The sequence below is a fragment of the Lichenostomus cassidix genome, chromosome W (assembly GCF_008360975.1).
Source record: "Lichenostomus cassidix isolate B80296 chromosome W, HeHo_3.0, whole genome shotgun sequence".
In the NCBI taxonomy this organism is placed as follows: Eukaryota; Metazoa; Chordata; class Aves; order Passeriformes; family Meliphagidae; genus Lichenostomus; species Lichenostomus cassidix.
The window spans coordinates 2134628-2162281 of NC_139510.1; the positions used below are offsets into that span (position 1 = coordinate 2134628).

The following is a 27654-nucleotide window of genomic DNA, read 5'->3' on the forward strand; positions in this document are numbered from 1 at the left end:
GAAGAATAATACAAAAGCTAACACTGTGGTATCTTTGTGTAAAATTTCTGAGAAGGCTTATACTGACGTAAACCCAGAAATGTGGGCAGCGTGAGATAAAATGGTATAATAGATAATAATAAAAAAATTATAATTGACTATCCTCTATTTGAAGTAACTACCGAAGTGAAGTGTTATTGTGCTTATAATAGTGACTTTGGGTATCAGTGCATGGTGAAAATACAAGTGCATAGTGAACTCAAGTCTTTGGTGTATACAAGAATCTAGGTTCCGCATATTTTGAAGTTAGTCTCCTATTTGGGTTAAAATGCAATTGCAAGGTATTTTGGAATTAAAGTCTCCTGCCTAAGTTCCGTGTATTTTAAAGTCTCTTGGCTGCGTATTTTCGAGTTTGAATCTCTGTGCCTAGTTAAAATGCAATTGCAGAGTATTTCAGAGTTAAAGTCTCCTGCCTGGGTTACTCTGAGTAGTTGGGTTTTTTATGAGCAGAGTTTTGCTCAGGTGCTTCCGAATTTTTTTCAGAATGCGTGCGTACCCGTGTGTTTGTGTGAGTGTCAGGACATAAAATAAATGCCCATGAAATAAAGTAATTCACTGAAAGAGTGCTGAAACAACTTTTAAATGTGTCTGTTGGATTTTAGTGTGTGCAATTAAGTATTGTTTTAGATGGTTGTATGTGTGCTTGGGTAGCTGCCCGAGCTGTTTCAAGCAGCCAGGGGGACAGCCTTAGAAATGCAAATTAACATTGCTGAGGGGAAGGTGTGGACAAGGTGTGTATCTCGGCCACTGTCTGGGCTGTTCCAAGCCCAAGAGCGTAGCCTTAGAAATGAAATTAACAGTTCTGGGAGGAATGTATGGACAATGTGTGCCTAGTTCAAGTCCCCGAGGGGTTTCAGTCCTCTCTGCATGGTTTGTTGTTACGAAAAGCCAGAATCGGCAGGTTAAAATCCTGAGGCCAACTCTGTAAAGGATACTGTTAGTTTGCAAGTAGCTTTTGGGGAAAGTGTTGTTCCCCCCTGCTTTGAGGAATTTGGCAGCTGCTTTTGGGGAACATGGCGGCCTGTTGCTAATTTTCTAAGTTGCTAGATCCAGTGGCCAGAGGCTACTCATTGTCTACAGAGTTGTGCAGCCACGGCTTTGATAGTAACTGAGGGCCGAGGGCTAACTATGGGAGGATATCTGATTGTTAAAGTTTCACACCAAGTTGAAGCTTTGTTAACTGAAAGACCCTCTAAGTGGATGACCAGCGCTCAGGTATTACGCTGTGAAACTTGTTTGGTAGAACAGGAGGATTTAGAATTGAAAAACGAGGGGCGTTTGACCCAGCCTCCTGTTTGGGCGGCCCTGGAGAGGGGAGCTGGGGAGAAACCCATGACTGCACTGCATTCAGGTGATAGATCTCCAGACCCGGGCTAGGAAAGATTTAGGGAGCACTCCCTGGCCTGGGGGATTGAATGTGTTTGTTGGTGAGTCTTCAAGGGTGATAAAAGGGAAACAATTTGAAAGATACGCTATCATTATTGGAAAAAAAAGAAGTTAAAAGAAGGGGGAGATTGCCGCCCACATGGTCAACTCAAACAGCAGAGCTGTGTGTGCTTGTGAGAGCCTGAAATCTGTATCAGGGCAGGATAGTGGATATTTTTACTAATTCTAAATATGCATATGGGGTGATACAGGCATTTAGGAAATTATGGGAAGAAAAAGGTTTACTAACTTGCAGGGGAAACACGTTAGCTCATGAGAGCTTAATTTCTCACTTATTGGAGGTGATGAATTTACCAAAATGGGTGGCAATAATACACATTAGGAGACACCAGGTGGGGTGCTCAGAAGCAGCAATAGGTAATCAAGTGGCTGATGAAGAGGTTCAGAAAGCTGCACTGTGGCCAGAAACCTCTAAGACCCTCTCTTTGCTCCAAGTAGCCCCACCACTGCCAGAGAAACTGTATTTTCCACCAGAGGAGCTGGAGATAATTTACAGGAGTGGAGCAGAGGAAAGAGGATAATTGGCTTACAAGGGATGGCAGGCAGTGGATGCCAAGAGCTCTGGCCTTCCAAGTGTTGGGGCAACCTCTGTGGGGGGAGTCATTGGGGCTCTTGAAGATAGGCAGAGGCCTTCCTTGGGGTGTATGCTGCTGTGTGTCTTTTTGGTCTGGCAGGACGAGCTATTGAGGGTTGTTTGATTTGTGCTAAAACCAATGACAGGGTTACTGATTTAGGGTAAAATAGAAATTACGAATGTAAAAGAACTAGAAGCTGGATGTCTTGGTTTGAAAGACAGGTGTCTCCCAAAAGAGGCTGAAACTCTCCTGTGGCTAGCACAGGTTTTTCCCATGAGAAGTTTTCTTGTGTTTTGTAAATAAAGATAAAGTTTGGATGTTGTTGGAACAGTGTCCCAGAACTTGGGCAGTGCAGGCCTGGCCAATCAGGCCTGGGGGAAGGCTTCTGACTGACCAATCTGGGTGACTTTTGAGAACTCTATATATGTGATGAAATCAAAACAATAAAGGTCATTCCTTCTTGCCACTGAGAACTGATGCATTCATTACTCTGCTAGCTGCTCAACAGCGACATCCTCCCTTAGAACAGAGAATGTGATTTTTCTTTTTTCCCTCCCTCCGAATTATTTAATTTTGTAAATCAAGGGCTGTCAGGCAAAAGTATGGGAAAAAAGGAATATCAGTTCTTTACTAGTATCTATAAACAAACAATAACAATAGCAACCACAACTAGAACCAGAAAACCAATAGCAGGTAACTTGGGAGCTGCCAAGCCTTTTCCCGTGTGGTGTAATCACGGTTGCAAGCAGCAAGGGCGCTGTTGAGCTCCCGGCCGGGCAGGGCAGGTGTGATGACTCCCGAGCGGCTGCAGGTGGCGCTGTGGCGCAGGGTCGGGTCAGCCTCAGGCAGCTGGATGATGGCAAGCAGGCTGAGAAAGCAGGCAGCCAGGCAGCTCGGAGCGGCAGAAAGCAGGGAGGCAGGATCAGGCACTGGCTCCCTCCCGGCTAGCTAGCGAGGTAGCAAAGATTTCTGCAGTCACAGCAGACGCCGCAGTCTCGTGCGGCAGAGGGCAGGGGCAGGCAGCAGAGGCAGCCGGACTCTCCCGGCAGCAGCTGCGGGAAAACGCAGCCCGGGGAAACGCGCCCTTCCCAGTGGGAAGAAAAGTTGAATCAAAGCTCACCCAGCCAGGAGAGAAGAGAAACAGGGCACAGTTGGATTTCCTCTGGTAGCAGCTGGAAAGCAAAGAGCCAGCAGCCTCTCTCCTCAGCGTCCAAACCACGAGAGAGCCTTACCAGGGCCGGCTCTTCCCTTACCGTGCCCCACCCAAAAACCTAGCTTTGTCTTTTACAAAAGGCTAGATCGCTCTAAACATCGGACTATTTGTTGCTTAGTAACAGTAATGGGAAGAAATTCTCAACCCCCGACACTGGATAATAGTAATAATAATATTTTTGAACTGATTTAGAGAGCCAGAGATTGGATAATGATTTACTAAGATATGCCAGCTGCGATCCATTTATTATTCACATAATGAATTTGTGCCTACCTGGTATCGGGGAGGATGGAGAGAGGAGAGCCAAATAATTGAGAGGAACCACCAAGTGTAACCGAGCATCCCGCCCTTGGACCCCAGCACCGGTACGAGTTGGTTCTCAGGCTTGGACTAGGACCAAGGACCAAGGGAGCATGCCCAAGGGAACAGGGTGAATAGTTCATCGTGATGAAGAGTATGGACCATGTCATAATTAATCATCAGGACCCTTGCCCACAATTAATCTGAAGACACTGCGCTTGCGCGGGCATATTTAAATGATGCATATGTAATCTGTAACCTAATATAAACCTAGTGAAGTGCTGCTGAGGGTGTACATGCCTTTGGAGGGGCTACCCCCCATGCACCCCAGCTGGAATAAACACATACCTACTTCATAACTATCTGAGTTGTGGAGTCAATTCCGTGCTTCATTACAAAGAAAATTGCCAGGGGAGGGAGGCCTTGGGCTGTAAGCCACTTCCAGAGATACCAAGTGGATTTTACTGAAATCCCTTGAGTAGCAAGGTTTAAATATCTTCTAGTAATAGTATGTCAGCTAACAGGGTGGCCAGAAGCATTTCCAACTGCTTCAGCAACCACAGGATCAGTTATTAAGGTCTTTTTGGTACAAATAATTCTGTGATATGGAATTGTAGAAGCAATAGACTCAGATAGGGGAACTCACTTTACAGGAAAAATTCTTTAAGGGGTCATGGCTGCTTTAAGCATACAATGGAACCTCCATACCTCCTGGCACCCCCAGAGTTCGGGTTGGGTAGAAAGCATGAATGGGTGTCGGAGTTTGGGGAAGGCCTTGGAATTTTTCTCCATCACTGTTACTAAGCAACAAATAGTTGGGTGTTTAGAGCCATCAAGTCTTTTGTAAAAGTCAAAAGGTGTGCTTGGGCAGGGCAGGGTAAGGGAAGAGACAGCCGTTGGAACTTTTATCTCTCTTGGTTCAGACGCTGAGAGGAGAGGCTGCTCTTTGCTTTTCGGCTGCGACCAGAGGAAATCCAACTGTGCCCTGTTTTTTCTTCTCCTGGCTGGGTGAGCTTTGATTCAACCTTTTTTCCCACTGGGAAGTGCACATTTCCCCGGGCTGCGTTGTCTTGCAGCTGCTGCCGGGAGAGTCCGGCTGCCTCTGCCGCCTGCCCCTGCCGCCTGCCCCTGCCTTCTGCCGCACGAGACTGCGGCGTCTGCTGTGACTGCAGAAATCCTTGCTACCTCGCTAGCTAGCCGGGGAGAGAGCCAGCTCCTACCCCTCCTGCCCTGCTTTTTGCCACTCTGAGCTGCTTTGCTGCCCTGCATGCTTTTCAGCCTGCCTGCCATTACCAGCTGCCTGAGGCTGACCTGACCCTGTGCCACAGCGCCACCTGCAGCCGCTCAGGAGTCATCGCACCTGCCCTGCCCGGCCAGGAGCTCAACAGCGCCCCTGCTGCTTGCAACCGTGATTACACCACATGGGAAAAGGCTCGGCAGCTCACAAGTCATCTGCTATTGGTTTTCTGGTTCTAGTTGTGGTTGCTATTATTGTTATTGCTTGTTTATAGATGCTAGTAAAGAACTGATATTCCTTTATCCCATACCTTTGCCTGAAAGCCCTTGATTTTCAAAATTAAAAAATTTGGAGGGAGGGGAAAAATCACATTCTCTGTCCTAAGGGAGGGTTCAACCTCTCTTGGCAGACACCCGTCTTTCAAACCAAGACAATGGGTAAATAAAGAAACACCTCTTGAAGCTGGTGACAGAAACTAAGATGCCATTAGTATGGCTTTTGCCACTAGTTTTAGCAAGAATAAGGGCCAGGCCCAGGGAAGATATTATATTATCTCCCTTTGAATTGATGTTTGGAATTCCTTACCCTTGTAGTTCTCAGCCTAGTGGGGGGATAGAGATAAATGATGTATATTTGAAACAATATGTGGTCTGGATATTGTCTCTTGTGAAATCTCTTTGACAGGAAACTCAGGTGGCACAGACCCTGCCTTTAGACTTTACTGTTCCAACATCTAGCCAGGAGAATAGGTCCTAGTTAAGGCGTGGAAAGAAGCACCACTGGCGGCGAAGTGGCATGGACTTTTCCAAGTGTTACTGACCACAGAAACAGCTGTCAAGACAGCTGAACACAGGTGGACCCATCACATTTGGGTCAAGGCCTCTAAAGCCCCAGAGACTTGGACATCTCAGCTGGAGGAGAAGGACGGGAAGCCACAACTGACTCTCCGCAGGAGCAGACTGGAGCAGTAGCCAGTGCACTGACATCGGGGGAAGCCCTGTGTGCCTAGCCACAGACTGCCTGCTTAAATAGTCTGTGTGGGTATCCCTCCTTTCAGATCTCCAGTCACTGCAGATGGGGGGGGGGGCGGATACTTGCTGTCATTGTTTTATGTTAAGTGGTTTCTGTGCCTTCACTCGCCACAAGTGGTGTGGAAGATAATGTGAAAATTAGATTAGGTGACTAGATTACACTATTAGAATGTTTTTCTTAATAAACTTACATTTATATTGTCAGTTAGGTTTTGGCCAGAAGTGGGAGAATAATTTTTTTAACCCTAGGAGAAGAAGTAGCAAAAACCTTTAACCTCAGCAATTGCTGGGTCTGCGGAGGGCCAGGAGGATCTGAAGACTGGCCATGGGTGGCCAGCCCAGTCGAACCTAAGTGGTGGGTCAGCACCCTAAGTGAGGTACATAATGGAACGAGAGTTTGGGATGAGGAAGGAAGTCCATGGCAACTTCATAATTCTGAAAAAGGCATTTATTGTCTAAGCAGAACAGGGGGTGTATACATAGGAAAAAGTGTTTGTGACTAGAGTTTATCTTTGGGTTTAGATTGTTGGGCCCCCAACTGCCCTCCTTATGATTGTTCCAAGTATCACGGCAGATGGAATCAAACACATGTTAAGTTCACTCATGGTAGCTGGATAAGGTGATCCTACCATAATTACCAAAAGGATTTTGAAGGCTGTAAAGCAGTGGGGAGGGACAGGTTTTTTTACCATTTATTTTTAACCTGCCCCTGAGATAATTCTACAAGTAGGACACGTTGTCTGTGACTATCGCTGGAAGTGGCAACACTGGAACGGAACCAGAACCCTTTTTACTAGGTTCTGGTCCAGATCTAACAAAACAGATCTGGGATGTAACTGTAAGTGGTAACCTCATGTGGGAGCTTGGAAATGCAAATATTGTAATTCCTATGGTGGGGCAACTATTATTGAAGGACCATTAGGCCCAGGAAGCAAGCTGTATTTTGACCCACCAATTGATGATGAAAATTGGAAAGGCCCCTTTGCTAACAGAACCTGGGCCTTGAAAGGGCATTATTGGATTTGTGGCCAACATGCTTATTGCAGGTGTCCTCCAAACTGGCCAGCATCTTCTAGACCATTGTTCTTTTTGTTACCACAAGTTCAGGGAAATCAGTTAAGAGTCAAGGTATATGATTAAATAATCTATTAGAAGAAGAAGGGGGAGTGTGTGGAAAACTAAATGACTCAAACTGCTGTTTGCAAATAGATGACAATGAAAAAGTAGTGAAACAAATAACTAAGGGGATAAGAAAGTTAGCTCAGGTACAGTCTAAACGTGGAAAGGATGGGAATGGAACATGTTTTCATGGTCACCTGGTGGTCTATGGGTTAAACAAATGCTCTTTTTCCTCTTATGTGCTATAGCAACTCTAATCTTTTTACCACGCATGATACCTTGCTTAGTGCAGCTCATTCAGCATGTGATCAAAGGGATGCAGGTAGTAGCTATGCCTACTGATCCAGAAATGGCTATAAAAGGACAAAAAAATCAAGTAAATGATAACTAAAAAGTTTGCAAAGATAGATATTGAGAAAATAAAAAGGGGAGGGATTGAAAGGAATAAGGGAGTGTCTTTACAAACAAATGGCTGGTAAGATAAGACCTGAGTCTGCTGGTAAGATAAGACCAATACTCAGAGGTAGAAGAAACAATGGGAAGAAGTTCCATAGGAATTCCACTGATTGACTTACCCAAAACTGTGTTAATAAACTACAAGAACAGAGACATAAGAAAAAGAAGAAAGGGGAGATGTGTATTAAGAGGGTTTGCATTAGGGGGATGTATATTACGCGGGGTCTGCATTAGGCATTCCGGGAAGTCTGTACCTCTCGAGTACCTCAGCCAATAGGGAAAGAGAGAGGGAACTTGCAGCCGAGAATTTGGATAAAATGGAGGCTGCATCCTCTATCAATTTGAGAGACCCCATGGGAAATGCCCATAACATATCCCTTTATTAATGAATAAAGTTACAGGACTCCTCTGTCTCCTTTTTGGACATAAACCTCTGGTGTTTGTGGATTTGATTTAGGGGGACCAGAAGATACTAATTTAGGGGGGCTAGAAGTTGGATAATAATCTTCTGGAACTGATGTAGGAGACCAGAGGTTGGATAATGATTTACTAGGAACTGCTTGCTGAAAATAATATATCATTTGCTGAATGATTTTTGTGCCTGCGTAGCAGAAGGGAGGATACAGAAAAGAATGCCAAATAATTGATAAAAATTAGTAATTGTGACTGAACATCCTGCTCTCGGACCCCAGAACTGGCTCAAGTTAGTTCTAAGGTTTGGACTTGGACCAAGAACTAAGGGAGCATGCACAAGGAGACAGGGTGAAGAGTTCATCCCAAAGAATACTCTGGTTACTTCCTCCCAAACCTGCCCACGACCCCCGAGGACCCTTGCCCACAATTAATCAGATGGCACTGCACTGGCGTCAGCATATTTAAATGGACTTTAAGCTCATTATAACACGAAGCGGGGGTAGATAATGAATATTTGTAGGGGCTTTCTGTAACTTTATGCCTATATAACCTGTAACCTAATATAAAACTAGTGAAGTGCTGTTGAGGTGTGCATGCTTTTGGAGGGGCTACCCTGCAGCAGTGCAGAATCCTAAGGCAGCTCTCTCCTGCTGCGGGGGAGAGAGCCGCCCCAAAGCAGGAACCCGCAGGGTGGTCGCTCCATGACCACGAGCTGTGGGACTGGTCAGACACGGTCCTTGTAGAAGCGTTGCAGGTTTAGAAAGGTAGCTGTTTCGTTCCTGGTCTCCGTGGTGTTTTTATTATGGAAGACAGGGGAGGAGTGGGGAGACTGAGGAGGGGGAAGGGAAGACAAGGGAGGGTGCAAGTTCCATACAAGCCCAGAACCAAAGAGACCTGTTCCGGATCTTGCTGGGGTTTTTATCTCTAGGGATGGGAGGCGGTCCTGACTCACATCCAGTCAGAAGGGGTCAGGGGGGCGGGGTCAGGGATGGGAAGGACACATAACAACACTACCCCCCATGCACCTCCAGCGCTTGGAATAAACACATACCACTTTACAACTATTTGAGTTGTGGAGTTAATCCATGTCTCTGATTAATTTTTCTGACAGCTGCTACCTCTGGGAATTCATTAATAACTGTACTTAAGTCTGTGGGGGAAAGAAGGGAAAATTATTTCCCCCCAGCTTTTCAACCCCTTTTCCTCCTTCAGGCTTGTTACAGCAGCTTTTGAGAATTTTGAATTCCCTTCGGATATTAAGGAAAGCATGTCCTTGTTGCTAAGTCTGCCAGGTCTCCTCAGTGCAGCCCACACCATGTTTAGAGTCAAGAAAGAGATTTCTATGAAGGTTATTCAGAGATGAGTCCCGAGGGTGGATAGTCATGAGTGGCATGGAATGTGGGAGGACGTGCGCCAGTATTTGGAGGAATTCTCTCTTCCAATGGTTTGGGAGTTCACCCCTGAAAAACTACAGGATCCTGTTAAAGTGATAAAATATGTGAAGAAAAAATGCTGTGGCAGCTGCAGAAACACACAAAATTATGCAACGTGCTGGGCCCTGACTACTATTTATTGGACACTGCTTGATACTAGACAGCACCCTCAGAGGGAAGAGGAGGAAAGCAGAGCAACTGGCCTGTAGCAGTTGCCTCTATACAGAAGAAGAAATCCAAGACCAAATCAGGTCACTTACTGAGGGATGAAGAGGAAGTAAGGCCCTCAGGACAGGAGGAAGCGGCAGGGCCGGGGATAATGATCCGATCCCTATCCCCAGGTGAGCTGAGAGATATGTGAAAAGATTTCAGACACCAGTCAGGTGAGTCCCTGGTGACCTGACTGCTCTGATGCTGGGATATCCTGGCCCACAATATGAAGCTAGATGGTAGTGAAGCGAAGCAATTGGGATCCCTGTCCCAGGATATGGGCATTGACAAGGGCATGGGGAAGAGGACAGAAACTCTCAGACTCTGGAGGCAACTCCTATCAAGTGTGGGGAAAGGTATCTTTTCAAGGATGATTGTTTCGTGCGCTGAGACAAGTAGAACACCAGGGAGCAAAGTATCCGGTATTTGAGAGGATTCAAATAACAAGCAGTCCCCTATAAATCCAGGTGAAGTCCAGAGTACACAAACCATGTGGGAGAATTTCCTATGGAGCACGCCACCACTGTTTTTCAACTCATTGACAGTGATGTCATGGAAAGAAGGAGAAGAGTGGATAATTTGGTTACCAAACTCTGGCTATATGAAGAAAGCATCTCTTCCCCAATCCGGGCCTGCATCTCATCCATGGAAAGACTGCCCAAGGATCTCCAGCAATTTAAAGAGGACCACCAGCAATTTAAAGAAGTATCCCATGCCCTGCCAGTATGGACCAGAGTCTCTGCTATTGGAAGCAAGCACCCTCCTGCTCAAGAGAGACAGGGAACACACCATGCGGTAACCTGTGGTTTTACCTGCATGACCACAGAGAAGACATGGGGAAATGGGATGGAAAACCCACCTCTGCCCTAGCAGCATGAGTATGTGAGTTGAAAGGAAGAACAACCACTGCAGATGTCCTGGATTAATGATAAAACTCTCTCTCCTCCGAGAGTGAAGGACCCTGACACCCCCTCCCCCACCCACAACAGAACCTCTTAGATGGAAGTGAAGAAAAAACTATTTATTTAACAAAACCACGCAGAGTGCCCTGCAAGGCACAGGGGAAGGGGAAAACCAAGGTGAAAAGGAGTTATTAAACCTGATTAAAAAGTCCTTTTCCTCAGACGCAGCCCCTCTCCTCCTTGCCCCCCCGGGGCCGGGCGGAGCTCCCCGAGAGCTCTGCTGTCCTCTGGCTCTCTTGGGTCTTCGGGTGACAAAGCAGATCGAAGAAAAGGGGTCCAAACAAAAAAAAAAAAAAAGAAAAATAAAAAGAAAAGAAAAAAAAGAACCGGAACAGAGCCCACTCCGACAGCCATCGCAGCGCGCAGTCTCTGCCGAGCAAAGAATCCTCCCCCGAACCGAGGCTTGGGTAAAAAGTTTTCAAAACAACCCGCATTTCTCTCTGTGGCTGAACGTAGTTAAAGCGACAGGACCACATTTTTTTTTTTTAAGCATATAAGCCAACGATAGGGGATAAAGGATTATCATAACATCACTCCAGGACAGCAGAAAATTCTTCAAGGATAAATAAATCCTGTTTCCAGTGGGCAGGTCCTCAGACAGAATGGAAGGGCTGATGCTTCCAATCCTCTTGAAGGGATCTCCAGTTCATATATACAAGAAGTGAGCAACAAGTACCATGACCAGAACTAGAGGGCCTCTGCCTCCAGCCAGGTGGAGCAAAGGGACAATCGAATCTATTGGACTGTGTGGATCCGATGGCCTGGCACATCAGACTCACAAGAGTATAAGGCTTTAGTTGACATCAGTGCACAATGTACCTAGATGCCATAAGATATGTAGGGACAGAATTGATCTCTATTTCTGGGGTGACAGGGTGTTGGGGAAGATGAAATAGGAAAGCCTTATAAATATGATTACCTGGCAAAAGATGCTGAGAATATGGAAAATATAAGTGAGATTGAAATGAAGACAAGCTTTGAGTTACTGAACAACTAGAAAACAATGGTACAGCCGACTGGAGCTAATCCCCCCTCTTGATGAAACAATACCCTCTGCTTGCAGGCAGGTCCAAGGGTCAGAGCAGACCCTGCCAAATTGACAGAGGGTCCAAAACGCAGATTTTAGGGTTTGAAATATAATACCGTATGGTAATGCAATGATTCTTATAGGTTGTATGTAAATGTTGTAGGATTTGTAGTTTGTTCTAGATTGGTTAATGAGAATTAGAATATTCAACACAGAAGATGGTTTATTGTATTGTAAACGGCAGCTTGCTCTCTTGTTATCGATCTCTCACTCTCTCTCACTCTCTCTCTCTCTTGCTTCCCTGACCTGCTTTGGGCTGCATGGCAGCCCCTAGCAGGCCTCCTACACTCACACCCTTTCATAATAAACCCCATGCTCTAAGACCTGACTTCAGAGATCTCTCGTCTCTGTCCCGACCGTCCGAAACCGACAAACAAACCCATCCTAATCCTACAGGATCTAATCATACAACAGGGGATCCCAACAGCTGACTGTACTGGAAGCTAAAGTGAGCCTGACTGGGAACAAATGGCAAAATCCCCCCATTGTGACTGGCCTAGAGGCCTTGTGTATCCTTGGCATAGATTACCTCAGGAGAGGGTATTTCAAGGACCCAAAAGTGATTTAGGGGGGCTAGAATTTATTAATTTAAGAGAACTAAAAGCTGGATAATAATAATAATAATAATAATAATAATTTTTGAAGTGATTTAGAAGGCCAGAGATTGGATAATGATTTACTAAGATTTGCTTGCTGAAGACAATGTATTACTTGCTTAATGATTTTGTGCCTACCTAGTGTGATAAATACATACTGATATAGTGTTGGCTTTTCGTAGATATTTATTGTGTGTATGGTTTTATTCTTTTTACAGAAGTAGTCTTGTCATAAAGATAGAGGTATATAACCAATGTTTTAATTTCTGTTATGAACTAGATTTCGATATAGTAGTAAAAAACTAATAAAAGTAGTTTAAAAGACTTTCCTTTACTAACCACACTACCGGCTTGACTGGATAACACCCAAAAAAGAAGACCTGCCACTGATACCTGACTATCAGCCTATAACCAGATGCAAGGACTACGGACCCAAGCCCAAACTGGGAGACGATAACCAAGACTGGAAGAAACCACAGCCAAAAAAGCACATGCTCTAAAAAGGCAGGACCAAGGAGGAGTCATGCAAAATAGTTCTTGGAACATGCAAAATAGTTTTGAGAAAGGTTTGAATATGCATGAATGCTTATGAATAGGCATGAGGCTGACACAATACAAAGAGTATTTAAGATGACTCCCTCAATGGCAGGTGTGCCTCTTGGCTTAGAGCCAAGCACCCAGCGCTGTTTCTTTGCTTTATTGTTTGGTGTCCCCTATTGTCTTTCATTAAACTTTTTAAATTTCAACAGGAGATGGAAGCGTGTTTTTCACACTAGTATCAGGGAGAATAGAGAGAAGAGAGCCAAATAATTGAGAAAAACTACTGAGTGTGACCGAACATCCTGCCCTTGGACCCCAGAACTGGTACAAGTTAGTTCTAAGGCTTGGACTTGGACCAAGAACCAAGGGAGCATGTGCAAGGGAACAGGGTGAAGAGTTCATCTCGAGGAAGACTACTAACTTCGTCCCTCATTTATCTCGGGACCCTCGCCCACAATTAATCTGGGACACTGTGCTTGCGCAAAGATATTTCAATGAACTTTGAACTCATTATAATATGAAGTGTGGATAGGTAATGAATATGTATAGGGGTATTGTAACGAGATACGGCGGGAGGGAAACTCACGGGCAGTCTCAATATGAGATATAAAGTAAGCTCCATTTTATTTCACCAAACGAGAGACTTATATACTGTTACAGAAGTTTCTATTCATAGATACACACGCACACCTGCAGCTGTTCTCACACATTCAGGGATCCTCCTGCTAACTCCCTTATTCTTTTCTCATAACATTTCTGACTCCTAATCTTTCTCATGGCATTCTTCCCACAGAACATTCTCAGGCCAACAAACCACTGCAGCTTGTCGGAATTTTACTGAGGCCTGACCATGTTAAAGCCTTGCTCAGGCTTATTTAGTTAGCATGAGTTTTGCTGGAAAACTGCATTTTCCAACAGTTCCCCCGTTTCGCTTGTGAGAACAGACATTGTCTTGTTATCAGATTAATTTGCTTTGCTATAAGTAATTGTTATTATTAGAATTGCTATAAATTTACCTAAGGAAATTTCATTAATTATTCAGATATGTTGCCATGGTCTAGGAATTATCATTACTGAAAACATTCACTTCACAGGTAAAACTTAGAGAACTTTTCCCGGGTAAGGACTCTAAGTTTACTTGGAAGAAGGTTTAGCTTTTATAAACTCAATTTGGTAAATGAAAATTAATTGATCACATTTTGGTGCAAAACACTTTGGACTCATGGCATGTTTCCCAGCCAGTTAGAACCAAAGCTTGGCCAGAGCTTAGGTGCTAAGTGGAAGGGTTTTCTTAAAACATCTTATAAACAAGCTTTGATTAATATCAATAAGGAGAGTATCTTAACATGTTACTACTTTTGTAAATAGCTATATAAGGTGAGATGAAATATTTGAAAACAATAGATATTATTACTTGACTTTAACTAAGAAAGTTAAAACTGCAAAGCTTTTGTGAATAATAATACAAACTAACAAATTTAAAACTTAAAATTAATATCACTAAAAATGAATAAAACTTAATCTTAATAACTCTTATCTTAAACTAACAAATAGGACTTAACTATAATGAAATTTAAAATTGATATTACCTTAACAACTTAACTCTAACAAAATTTAAAACTTAACAGAATTTAAAATTAACATCACTTAATATTACTTAACAGAATTTTAACTTTAACAGAACTTACAACTTAATAGAATTTAAATTCACTATTACTTAACTTTAACAGAATCTATGCTTAACTAAAGATACTTAACAGGTAATTTAAACTATTCAGCATAACTTCACTCACAGGTCCTCATTCACACATTAAAACTCTCAAGAAATCAAAATCACTCTCTCATCAATCAGGCTTCATCTACACATTAAAGCATTCAACACACTCTCAGTAGGCCTACAATATTCACACATACACACAAATGCTTTAGCAAAATTCAACTTTCGTTCAAAGCTTTTAGTATTCAAGGTGTTATTATTTTTTTTTTTTTTTTTTTTTTTTTATCAGGATAATATCTTGTTACAATGCTTCTTTATTAGTAAATTGCTGGAAATAGGTTTTGGCCTGTTGGTCAATACGTGGCAATGGATGTTTCACCCTGCAAAGCGAATAATTAGAGGTTTTGGAGAAAACAGCTGGAGAACGTGTTCAAAGATTTGTTTCTGAAGCTAGAGAGCGGGGCGGGATCGCTGCCACCATGGGGAACGACATGGACGTGATTCCCGAGCGGGAGATGAAGGATCTCTAGTTCAGAGCACTGAAGAAGATTCGCATCTTTGAAATTCTTAAAAGTTCTCCATGATTACAAAAGAAACAACTCTATCTTGTATCAGACTGCTGTTTTTGCTGGCAACGCTTTTGGTTAGTTCTGGTTCGCTGCTGAAGCTGTCAATCATTTCCTCATCCTTGGGGTGGAGTAGAGTTTAGGGTTTCACCACAGGCATCACAATTGGGGCAGTGAAGGAGGCGTGGATGGCTCGCGACTCCGCCTACCGGGGCACCCTCTGGGACTTCCGCTCTGGTTGTCATTCGGCCGGAAGCCACGGTTGGAACAACTTCCGCCACAAGCCTCCTTTGTGTGGCGTGCCGGCGGCGCGCAGTGAAGGGTAGGGGCCGCCGCTGGTTTTGGTCACTGGTCACTTTCCCTTTGTTCTTTTTGTTTCTGCAAGCTTCTGTACTGTGAGTATCTCTGTTACAGCGGGAACACCAACCTTTTCTGCTACAGTTTTTCTGCATGCGTCCCCCACTCCCGCATCGGTAACATCGGGATGATTTCTGGTTACTCTGTTTCTTTACCCGCGATATCGGAGCTCGTTCTAACAAAATATTCAGTTGTTCTGGCAAAAGTCCAACAGTGACTCTCTCAAACAAAGCAGCTAAGATGTTTTTCGTTGTAACATTACCATACTCTGTGATACATTGAGACAGGAACAGATTTTTCATCCAATCGAGCAACCCTGCATTCTCGGCTACCAGCAGCGGCATGGCGTGCTCTCCCTCCCCCCACCTCCCTGGCGGGGGGGGGTTTCCCCGGCTGTGCCGCTGCCGAAGTTCCCCGCATAGCAAAAACAGCACAGTAATTCATAGGTTTCTCTCTGCTCCATGCAGCTGTTATGTCCGTGAGCCACGCAAGGTTTTGCTTTGTGGCATGTATTTGTAAGCAGGCTACAACTTTGCTCCATGGTTTGCCAAGCTTTCTTGCTATTTTATCACAGTCCAAAAGCAAAACAGCTCCGTAATTCAACCATTATGTTACACTGAATACTGTAATAGGATTTGTAAAAAATCCATAAGCTTGTCCTACTGCCATCAGGCCAGCCAAATATAACAGGCTACTGAGTTCGTGCTTTTCTAAAAGCATAACAATAAAATTTGGGCTACCTCTGATTCCATTTTGGTCCAGCTGGTTTTAAGGGTCCTGGTCAACACCGTCTAAGCACTCGATCGAGGCTCGCAATTGCCAGAGTTGTGCAGTTCACCGAAGTATAGCCCCTCACGGTAGGCAGGTCCTATTTGGCCTGTGTCTTCCGATCTTCCCCAATTCGGGCAAAGATTTGACACGCCGAAGCTGCACGCTTCGGCACCTCTCCGTTCCCGCCGCTCTCAGAAGCAGGGTCGTAAAACTCCGCTGTCAGGGTCCGTAGTCGTCGGCTCTAAATCTTGCTAGCTCCGTATCACATCGGGGTCACCATTTAACGAGATACGGCGGGAGGGAAACTCACGGGCAGTCTCAATATGAGATATAAAGTAAGCTCCATTTTATTTCACCAAACGAGAGACTTATATACTGTTACAGAAGTTTCTATTCATAGATACACACGCACACCTGCAGCTGTTCTCACACATTCAGGGATCCTCCTGCTAACTCCCTTATTTTTTTCTCATAACACTCCTGACTTCTAATCTTTCTCATGGCATTCTTCCCACAGAACATTCTCAGGCCAACAAACCACTGCAGCTTGTCGGAATTTTACTGAGGCCTGACCATGTTAAAGCCTTGCTCAGGCTTATTTAGTTAGCATGAGTTTTGCTGGAAAACTGCGTTTTCCAACAGTATTGTGTAACTTTATGCATATGTAACCTGTAATCTAATATAAACCAAGTGAAGTGCTGCTGAGGCGGTGCATGCCTTTGGAGGGGCTACGCCCCATGCACCCCAGCTGGAATAAATGCATACCTACTTAATAACTTTCTGAGTTGTGGAGTCAATCCTCACCTCAAAAGGACATTGTGGGCTATTGGGATAGCTACTGTGGAGACAGGATATTAGACAGCTGAATACCTTTCCTGGTCTCTCAGAAGACCCTTCAGCTGTGGGACTGCGGAGGGTTGAAGAACAACAGGTACTGATCGCTGACACAACAGTGTACCAGCGACAATACTGCACCAACCAGGACTCTGTGATCCCCATCCATGAGATGATTTGTGAACTGGAGAGCCAGGGAGTGGTCAGCAAGACTCTCCTTTCAATAGCCCTATACGGCCTGTGTATAAGTCCAATGGATAGTGCAGACTGACAGTGGATTATCGTGGCCTGAATAAAGTCACACTATCGCTGAATGCTGCTGTGCCAGACATGCTGGAACTTTGGTACTAACTGGAGTCCAAGGCAGGAAAGTGGTGCTGTCAGAAACAATATAGCTTTAGAAATTTTTTTGTATCTCTCTAGCTAGCTTTAATTGACTTTACCTAGGGAAAGGAGCTTTTCTTTAGTTTTTTTAAGAGATATAGTATCACCCTACGGAGATGGGATTAACATACTACGGATTGGGAGTAACCCCGAAGATAACCAGAAAGATAAAGACCATTAACAGAACATCTGCAGGACACTGTGGCCACCCACCGAACATCCGCAGGTCATGGGGTTATCTCAGACATTTACCAGACACCATCTCCAGGAGGGGTTTTGACTGTATAAAATTCGGGAGAAAATTCTCTGATGTTATGTGTTCTTGGAATACTTTCCTAGGCACATCCTGGCCAGCAAATAAAGTAATGCCTGATTCTCTATCACTTCAAATACAGTTTTAGAGGGTTTTTCTTATTTTCCCGCAGATTTCGGTGACAGTGCCACCATCGACATTGCCAATGCGTTTTTCTCCATTCCTTTAGCAGCAGAGTTCAAGCCACAGTTTGCTTTCACCTGGTGCGTGTTCAGTACACCTATATTGACTGCCCCAGGGGTGGAAACACAGCCCCACTATTTGTCATGGAGTGATCCAGACTGCACTAGAAAAAGGTGAGGCTCCAGAACACTTGCAGTACAGTGATGACATCATTGTGTGTGGGAACACTGCCAAGGAAGGTTTTAAGAAAGGGGAGAAGATAATCCAGATCCTCCTGAAGGCTGGTTTTGCCATAAAGCAAAGTAAGATCAAGAGACCTGCCCAGGAAATTCAGTTCCTAGGAGTAAAATTGCAAGATGGATGTAATCAGATTCCAATGGACGTGGTCAGCAAAATAGCAGCTATGTCCCCACCAACCAGCAAGAAAGAAACACAGGCTTTCCTAGGCACTGTGTTTTATTGGAGGATGCATATTCCAGAGTACAGTCAGATTGTAAATCCTGTCAATCATGTGACCTGGAAGAAGAATGATTTCAAGTGGGGTTGTGGACAACAACAAGCCTTTGAACATTTTCCAGTAAATTGTTCTTATCTCAACCCATGATCTTTGCCTTTTGTCTCCCACTGGAGGGGGGAGGGGTGTGGCTCCTGGTTTTCTTTTTAGTGGGAGTATTGAACTGGGGAATACCATTCCTAAACCATGACTCCTGTGGTTTAACTTTCTGGTTTCATCTTGGATCTTATCATTGATGCGATTTTGCCTGATGATCTGGATTCTTGGTTGAACCTGACCATCATCTCTGAGTCTGCCCTGCTTGCCTTGCTCTGGTACTTGTGAGGCTGGGTCCTAGGCAGCAAGGCTCCATCTCTACTGTCCAAGTTATCCTCCTCTTCCCCCTGGACCTTTGGGAGCAGCTGGTCCTTGCTGCTCCATGACAGTAATGACTTAAATATGCATTTATTCATGCCAGTGAGCTTTATCTAAACCACTAACTTAAAAATTGCAAAGTGTTTTGAATTTAAAACATCATATTTAGTAAGATGATGATCTAATAATATTTGACTACTTTAATAGCTATCTCTCATCCCACACTCCCCCCCTCTATATCTGGCTACTCATTTATACACTTATTGTATCTGAGCAACTGTCAAAATTATAACAAATATGAGTTTTATAAAAAAGTTGTGAAACTTAGTTTTGCCTTCTTTACACAAATTTCAGCAGTGTCTACCATGTATGCACTATAAAAACATGATATGCTGGCACTATAAAAACATGACATGCTGTGGAACAGTTTAGCAAAAGGACTAAGGGGACCTCTGCTACATCCCTCTCCAGCATCATCTCTGAAGAAATTTATTCACTGCTTTAGACTGAAACATTTGGATTATTTGCAATACATATCTGAGATTAAATAGGAAAGAAATAAATACTCTAAATGTTTATAGTATGTAAAGTCAAAGCAGGCATACTTTTTGCTTATAGCATGAAAAAAAGTGTATTTAACACTCTAAAGACCTTATACATGAAAATTTACTATTTCAGAGAAACAGATGACAATTCTATGAAATGGTGTCCTGGGTAACCCAAAAAATGTATATTGTGTTCCATATCTTTCATATGCCAATCTGCCCAAGATTGTTACTGTCCCTTTAAGATGCAGAGGCTGGGAGAAAAACCGGGGTGTTTTACCCTGAGGTTGCAGAGGCAGGAGGCCTGGGGTCCCTTTAAGAGACAAGGGACACTCAGGTGGAGACTCTCATTCTCACTGCGAGGCTGAGGCAGTGCAAAGCAGAAGCTCCCCTTTGTTTTCTTTTGTTTTTGCTGGACTTCTAGAGCAGTTGGCAATACCTTTTTGACCACTGTTGCTATGGTAATTCCTTTTTTCTTTGAGCCAGGTGAAAGGAACGAGAGGGAGATGTCTTTACAAACTGTGGGGCCTGCTGGTAGAAAAGGCCAGATACTGATAGGTGAAAGAAGCAATGGGAGGAACCGTAATTTCCATAGGAATTCCACTAATTGACACAGACTGTTACTCACCCAAGGCCATGCTAAATCCCTGGACTTAAGAGAAAAAGAACAGACACAAAGAAAACAAAAAAGGGGGGGAATGTACATTAGAAGGGAGTCTGTATTAGGCAATTCGGGAAGTCTGTACCTCTCGAGTACCTCAGCCAATAGGGAAAGAGAGAGGGAATTTGCGGTCGGGAAATTAGGATAAAAAGAGGCTGCATCCTCTAACAATTTGAGAGACCCCATGGGAAATGCTCATGACCACTCCCTTTATCCAAATAAAGTTACAGGACTCCTCTGTCTGGACATAAACCTCTGGTGTTTGTGGATTAATTTTCCTGACACAGGGAAGGTGTTTCTTTGAATTTTTTTCTTTCTTTTTCCCTGCTGCTGCCTGGGATGGTGATTTAGGGTAAAATAGAAATTATTAATGTAAAAGAACTAGAAGCTGGATAATAGTAATAATAATATTTTTGAACTGATTTAGAGAGCCAGAGATTGGATAATGATTTACTAAGATATGCCTGCTGCAATCCATTTATTATTCACTTAATGAATTTGTGCCTACCTGGTATCGGGGAGGATGGAGAGAAGAGAGCCAAATAATTGAGAGAAACCACCAAGTGTAACCGAGCATCCCGCCCTTGGACCCCAGCACCGGTACAAGTTGGTTCTCAGGCTTGGATGTGGACCAAGAACCAAGGGAGCATGCCCAAGGGAACAGGGTGAACAGTTCATCGTGATGAAGTGCAGCAGTGCAGAACCTGAAAGCAGCTGTCCCCTGCTGCGGGGGGAGGGCTGCCCCAGAACCGGAACACGCAGGATGGTCATTCCATGGCCACGAGCTGTGGGGCTGGTCAGACGCGGTCCTTGTAGAAGCGTTGCAGGTTTAGAAAGGCAGCTGTTTGGTTCCTGGTCTCCATGGTGTTTTTATTGAGGAAAACAGGGGAGGAATGGGGAGACCGAGGAGGGGGAAGGGAAGGCGAGGGAGGGTACAGGTTCCATACGAGCCCAGAACCAAAGAGGCCCGTTATGGATCTGGCTGGGGTTTTTATCTCTAGGGATGGGAGGCGGTCCTGACTCACATCCAGTCAGAAGGGGTCAGGGGGGCGGGGTCAGGGACAGGAAGGACACACGTTACAACAATGAAGAGTATGGATTATGTAGTAATCAATCATTTGGGACCCTTGCCCACAATTAATCTGGGACACTGTGCTTGTGCGGGCATATTTAAATGAACTTTGAACTCATTATAATATGAAGCGGGGATAGATAATGAATATGTATAGGGGCATTGTGTAACTTTATGCATATGTAACCTGTAACCTAATATAAACCAAGTGAAGTGCTGCTGAGGTGGTGCATGCCTTTGGAGGGGCTACCCCCCATGCACCCCAGCTGGAATAAACACATACCTACTTAATAACTATCTGAGTTGTGGAGTCAATTCCGTGCTTCAATGGTAGCCACGGCGCCATGCCAGTGAGACTCTGAGCTTTCGCCCCCCTTCCACAGCGCCTGTCCGAGCTGAGGGCTGAACTCTTGATTCAAATTCAAATTGTAGGTAACAGCTCTGGCCTGATGGCTTATCAGCTAAGCATGCATTTGAAACCAGCACAGAAACCTTCACCCTGGAGGGGTCTTTGGGGGTCTCCAAAGACCACCACGACATATTAATGACTTCCAAGAAATGATTTGTATAACCACTCCTATCCTGAAGAATGTAATGAATATTCATGAATTTTACCTATAACACTGTGTCTTTGGGGGTACTGAGGTGTGTGTGTTTGGTGGAAACAATTCCCACACACCCGGTGCATCGAATAAAGCAAATACCCACTTCTCTGACTTGGTCTCTGAAGTGTCTCTGGGCTCGATTGGGGCGAATCACCAGGAACAACAGAACAGTCCCCCTCCATATGGTTGCTCCAGCACACCAGCAGCACCTGGTCGAAGCAGGAGGTTGCCCCAGCTGATTGCCTGACACTTTATCTGAAGAGGAGCCAAAGTCCCTCCACGAGTTCCAGCGGCTGACCCAGTTCCAGCCACCATTGTCAACAGAGCTGCTGCCTCCGGGAGAGACACTGTTGGGTGGCATGGAGAAAATGGCTCTGCAGCATTTGACTCTTTTTGGACTCCAGATTTCTTTTGTTTTGTCCTTGTTCCCTGTTGGTTCCTGTTTCAGATAAGAGGGAGTTTTGTAATTGCGGAGGTTTGGTTGCTGTGTTGTTTTTCCTTTGTTCTCTCCACCACATGGTCGGGAGAAGGGGCCTTCTCCACCATCTTGTCTTTGTCCCCTGGGCCACATGGTCTTCTACGGAAGCTGCCATTTTGGAGGAGGGGCTTCTTCACCATTTTGTTTTCTTTGTTCCCAGGGAGTCCACGGGATTCAGCACCTTGGTATCTAGTGGTCTTACTGTTATCTTGGTTGTTCCTGTTTTGTTTATTAGTAAACTGTTATTTTTTTCACTTATATCTTTTTGCATTTGTCTCTACTTATTGGTGAAAGGGGAGTGATTAAAACTGAAAGGGGAGGTAACTCAATTTGGAGTGTCTGCTCCGTAAATTGTCTTAAACCAAGACAAATGGAAGGAAAAAACAATTATTTATACCAAGAAAAAAATAGTAAAATAATTCCTAAAAACCAAATGCATTGAGGATTATAAAAAAGGAGCCTTAATATTGATCTTGGTGGGTTGTGTTCAGTGCTGGAAATATATCAAGGCATTTCATAATGGGAAAATTTGCTGGAAAGGGTAATAAAAACTAATTGCACTGTCTGGTCTAAATGAAAGGCCAACAGCTCTTCTGGGCACTGAGCAGGAGTTCTGTCTCTATTATGGAAATTTCAAGATTCTCTGAGCTTTTGCCCCCCTTCCACCAGCACAGGCGCCTGTCTGTGGCTTCCAGGGCTGAAGGCTGAACTCTTAATTCAAATTGTAGGTAACAGTTCTGGCCTGATGGCTTATCAGCTAAGCATGCATTTGAAACCAGCACAGAAACCGCTGAATCATCCCATGAAGGACCGTCACCTTGGAGGGGGCTTTGGGGGTATCCAAAGACCACCAGGACATATGGAGCATGCGTGGTGCACATGCTAATGATATTAATGACTTCCAAGAAATTATTTGTATAACCACCCCTATCCCCAGGGAATGTGATAAATATTCATGAATTTTACCTATAACACTGTGTCTTTGGAGGTACCAAGGAGTGTTTGGTGGAGTGAATCCCCCACACCTGGTGCACTGAATAAAAGCAAATACCCACTTCTCTGACTTTGTCTCTGAAGTGTCTCCAAGCTCACTTGGGTGAATCAAATCCCAGGCAGCAAGGATTTAGGAGGGGCAGGTCCTGCCTGACCAACCTTATCTCCTTTTATGACCAGGTGACCTGCCTGGTGGATGAGGGGAAGGCTGTGGATGTTGTCTACCTGGACTTCACCAAAGCCTGTGACACCATCTCCCATAGCATACTCCCAGAAAAGCTGGCAGCCCAAGGCTTGGACAGATGCACCCTTCGCTGGGTTAAGAACTGGCTGGATGGCTGAGCCCAGAGAGTGGTGGGGATGGTGCTGCATCCAGTGTGTGTCTAGTCACTAGTGGTGTCCCCCAGGGATCAGTGTTGGACTCAGTCCTGTTTAATATCTTTATTGATGATCTGGATGAGGGGATTGAGTCTACCATTAGCAAATTTGCAGATGACACAAAGTTGGCGGGGGGGGGTGTCAATCTGCTGGAAAGTAGGAGGGCTCTGCAGAGGGACCTGGACAGGCTGGATATATGGGCCAAATCCAACAATATGAGGTTTAAGACCAAGTGCTGGGTCCTGCACTTTGGTCACAACAACCCCATGCAGCACTACAGGCTGGGGACAGAGTGGCTGGACAGTGGCCAGGCAGAGAGGGACCTGGGGGTACTGATTGACTGCAGGCTGAACATGAGGCAGCAGTGTGCACACATGGCCAAGGAGGCCAATGGCACCTGGCCTGTATCAGGAATAGTGTGGCCAGCAGGACTAGGGAAGTGATTGTTCCCCTGTACTCAGCACTGGTTAGGCCATACCTTGAGTACTGTGTCCAGTTCTGGGACCCTCAATTTAGGAAGGATATTGAGATGCTGGAGCATGTCCAGAGAAGGGCAACAAGGCTGGTGAAGGGTCTGGAACACAAGTCTGATGAGGAGTGGCTGAGGGAGCTGGGGTAGGCTTAGCCTAGAGAAAAAGAGGCTCGGGGAGAACTTATTGCTCTCTACAACTACCTCAAAGGAGGTTATAGCCAGGTGGGGGTCAGCCTCTTCTCCCAGGCAGCTAGCAATAGGACAATAGGGCAAGAGGACACAGTCTTAAGCTGTGCCAGGGGAGGTTTAGGTTGGACGTTAAGAAGAAGTTCTTCACAGAAAGGGTGATTGGGCATTGGAATGGGCTGCCCAGGGAGGTGGTAGAGTCACTGTCCCTGGAGGTGTTTAGGAAAAGACTGGATGTGGCATTTAGTGCCATGGTTTAGTTAACAAGGTGGTGTTAAGTAATAGGTTGGACTCGATGATCTCAAAGGTCTTTTCCAACCTAGTTGATTCTGTGATTCTGTGTAAGACCCTTGTCGGCAAACTGGCAAAATTTGGACTGTAAAGATGGACCACAAGATGGGTAGAAAACTGTCGAAACCAAGCCATTAACTACCATCTTTTGGGGTAAGAAAAATCAGAGTGGCAGCTAGTCATGAGTGGAGTTCTTCAGAGGTTGATTCTCGGTCAATATCTTTATAAATTATCTGTATGACAGTATTGAATATACCCTCACCAAGCTTGCAGATAACACCAAACTAGGGGAAGAGGTAGATTGATCAGAAAGAAGAGCAACCTTACAGAGACCTCAGCTGGCTGGAAGACTGTGCCAAGAAGAATTAATTGAGGTTTAACAAAGTTAAATGTCAAGTCCTGCACCTAGAACAAAACAATCCCAAGCAGTAGTACAGGCTGGGGTCTAACTGGCTGGGGTGAAACTTTGCTTTAAAGTCTTTGGGGATCCTGGTCAGCAGCAAGCTGAATATGAAACAGCAGTTTGCCCCAGTAACAATGAAGGCAACCCAATCCCTAAAAGGCAGTAATAGAAAAGATGGAGGTACTTCATAAGGATGTGTGGTGACTGGACAAGAGGCAATGGGCACAAGTTGCTTTGGGGCAATTCTGTCTGGATATGGAAAATTATTAATAATGAAAACAAAACATTGGAATAGGTTATCCAGAGAAGAAGTGGAATATCCCTTGCTGGAAAAATTCAAGACTTGGCTTAACAGGGCCCTGGATAATCTAATCTAAGGTCCTGCTTCTGACAAATGGTCGCACTAGATGTTCTCCAGAAGTCTCTTTCAATGTAGACTTTTCTATGATTCTATGAATCAAAGTTAAATCACTCTGAAGAAGTGATTGAGCAGAGTAGGTGACACATGATAGAAGGCTCTCAGTGGCAAACTGGCAACATCCCGCTGGCCATAACACTTAATAATGTTGTAGCTCAGTAAGTATCAACTTCTGTAGCTATTCACTAAGAGGCAAATAGTCTTCATTTCAACCGCACGCTGCCAAATCAGTGACTTGTGATGTCACCATTTTGAAAGCTATAGTGTAAGTTGGAAATCTAAAACTTTTTTTTTTTTTTTTTATTTTTCACTTTATTGGAGGGATTTTTGCATGGGAGAGAAGATAAAATAGAAAACAGATCAAAACCTTCAATCTTCTGACTTCATACAATATATATATTATACTGCTTCCTCTACCTGGAGAACAAATGTGCTTAGACCAGAGCTTGAGACTGTATTTTATAAATCCAAATGGCTCCAAGTAAGGAAAGCTATCTGAGACTGTGCAACATCCCTCAGTCCTGCCTGCACAGCAGCATCTTCTTTCTGTGCACATTAACCCCATCAAAATCCTCTGCATTAGCTGCCATAATTAGATACAACAATAGGTTTTAGTCTGGATAAATACACCAGAAAGAAAAAAATTTAAAATGGACCTTAATTCCTTTACCGTCTGGTGTTGCCTTACAAAATGAGAGCCTTGTTGCCTTTGTAAAATCCTTGATCACTTCTGTTATTTCAGCTAACTAGAAAAGCATTCTGGGAATGACTCAGCTAAACTAGAGGTGAAAAACAAGTTACATAATTATAAAACAATTATTAGAACCAATAAGCACTCACACCATGGGGCTGGTGGTTGGTTACACCTGACGCGTGTTCTTATTGTGGTTTATGGTGGTTGGTTAAGCACATTTGTGGTGCCTCACAAGTATGTAAACTCATGACAAACTAACAGTTTAAAAACCCTGGATTTTTGCAATAAAGTGTCTTTGCCATACCATCATGGAGTCTGTGCCTTAACTGCCACAATCTGGGTGCTTCTCGCCTGATAAAAATCCCTGCCCTTCCCTTGGGGCCCATAAAAAATCCTAATTTTTGTCCTGTTCCTAAGAACAGGTGAGGAATGTGTTATGAAGAGAGAAATTTCAAGGAAGGAATTAAGAAATATTTTAAAGCCCCTAGAGTTAATTGATACATCCTACCACAATGTTTATGACAGTAAGCACTTTAGAAACACATACATAGGAAACAATCTTAACCTAGGTCCAAGTTGTAAATTAGTCTAACTAGGTACTTAACAACTGTTGACCTCTCTAGAGGAAAAGCTTAAAAAGAATTTTAAATTTATCCCACTTATCCATAAGTAAACTTTGTATTTCACAGAAAAGAAGTAAGATGCACTAGTGCCTAGTGCCTGATCTATTCAATGTATCTGACATCACATACAGAGAAAAACTTAATGGATTAATCTGAAAGACTGGTGTTCTGTTCAGTATTATCTTTGTTGGCTATAGATATATACAGGGACATCTTTACCTCTGTGCAGAACTATATGATCAATCATGTTACGTTTGTATTTGGTGTGATATAGGCAAAGAGGACAATGAAGGTCTTTGGGTCCTTCCTCAGGAACTGCCGAATGTCCAGCTTCCACATGCATAGTAAAAGCAGATCTGTGAAATGGGAGTGAGACATGGAAGCAGTCAGAAAAGGTGTGTATGGAACACTGAAGTGTCACAGCTCTATTACAGAAGTGCTGTGTAAAATGATATAGATAGCACTCAGCCTTCTCTCCATAAAGCCACATGGCATTTCATCAGGACTATTCACATGAGCATAGGTATTTTCAGGCTCATATCCCTAAGTAACTGAACACACATTGTGCACAAGATATTCTTCTGCAGTTATTGCTCTATAGTCACATTGCTACAGTTAAGATGGCAAAAGCATTTCCAACTTTTGTGCTCATTATTTTTTTGTCTTTGGCAGAGGCATTTTAGCAAGCTGAATAAAATCCTTTCAGCTATCCTAGACTTTGAAGGGTAAAAATTATTTCTGATGAAAAAAAAATCCTCAACAGCATCTCTCTTTGTAGGACTAGCCCCACAAGAGCTGAAATGTTAATTTGAGATATGAAATCAACTTGCACCTACAGTAAGTTTGACACCAAGTTGATAAGTTTGAAAACCTCAAACTTAAAATGCAAGACTATTTCACAAGTTAACAGTACTTTTACCCCCCAAAAAAATCTCATACCATTAGCTGCATAGTTAAAAGATAAAAGAGACATACATGCAGAGACAATTACCTATGCACCTATCAAGCCACAAGGTCAAGCACTAAAATGAGAGGTGTTTGTAACTTGGGGGAATTAGGTCATTTTTTTTCCTGAGGCAGTGCTAAAGCTTGTAAGATCAAAGCTGCTGGCTGCATTAAATTACAGAATTTAAAGCCCCTTTGAAAGTTTTCCAAGTCTGTTAGCTTGAACACAAACCAACTTACTAACACAACTGGCTTTGGGCTTCATCCAGTGGTCATTGAGGCCAATAGGTGAGTTTTTA

General features: G+C 44.0%; 1 protein-coding gene and 2 long non-coding RNA genes across 3 annotated transcripts in view; 1 reads left to right on the plus strand and 2 right to left on the minus strand.

Annotated features, from left to right (window-relative positions):
* The window catches only part of LOC146425296 (uncharacterized), a 474460-nt gene that overhangs the window by 341752 nt on the left and 105054 nt on the right, over positions 1–27654 (plus strand). The gene's annotated exons all lie outside the window — the stretch shown is intronic.
* Positions 1–27654, minus strand: part of LOC146425306 (uncharacterized) — a 241556-nt gene that overhangs the window by 84432 nt on the left and 129470 nt on the right. The window lies entirely within an intron of this gene.
* The window catches only part of LOC146425308 (zinc finger protein 462-like), a 204720-nt gene that overhangs the window by 54465 nt on the left and 122601 nt on the right, over positions 1–27654 (minus strand). Inside the window, 1 exon segment of the mRNA XM_085041554.1 lies at positions 26630–26766. Within this exon segment, the coding sequence (XP_084897680.1) occupies positions 26630–26766 (137 nt within the window).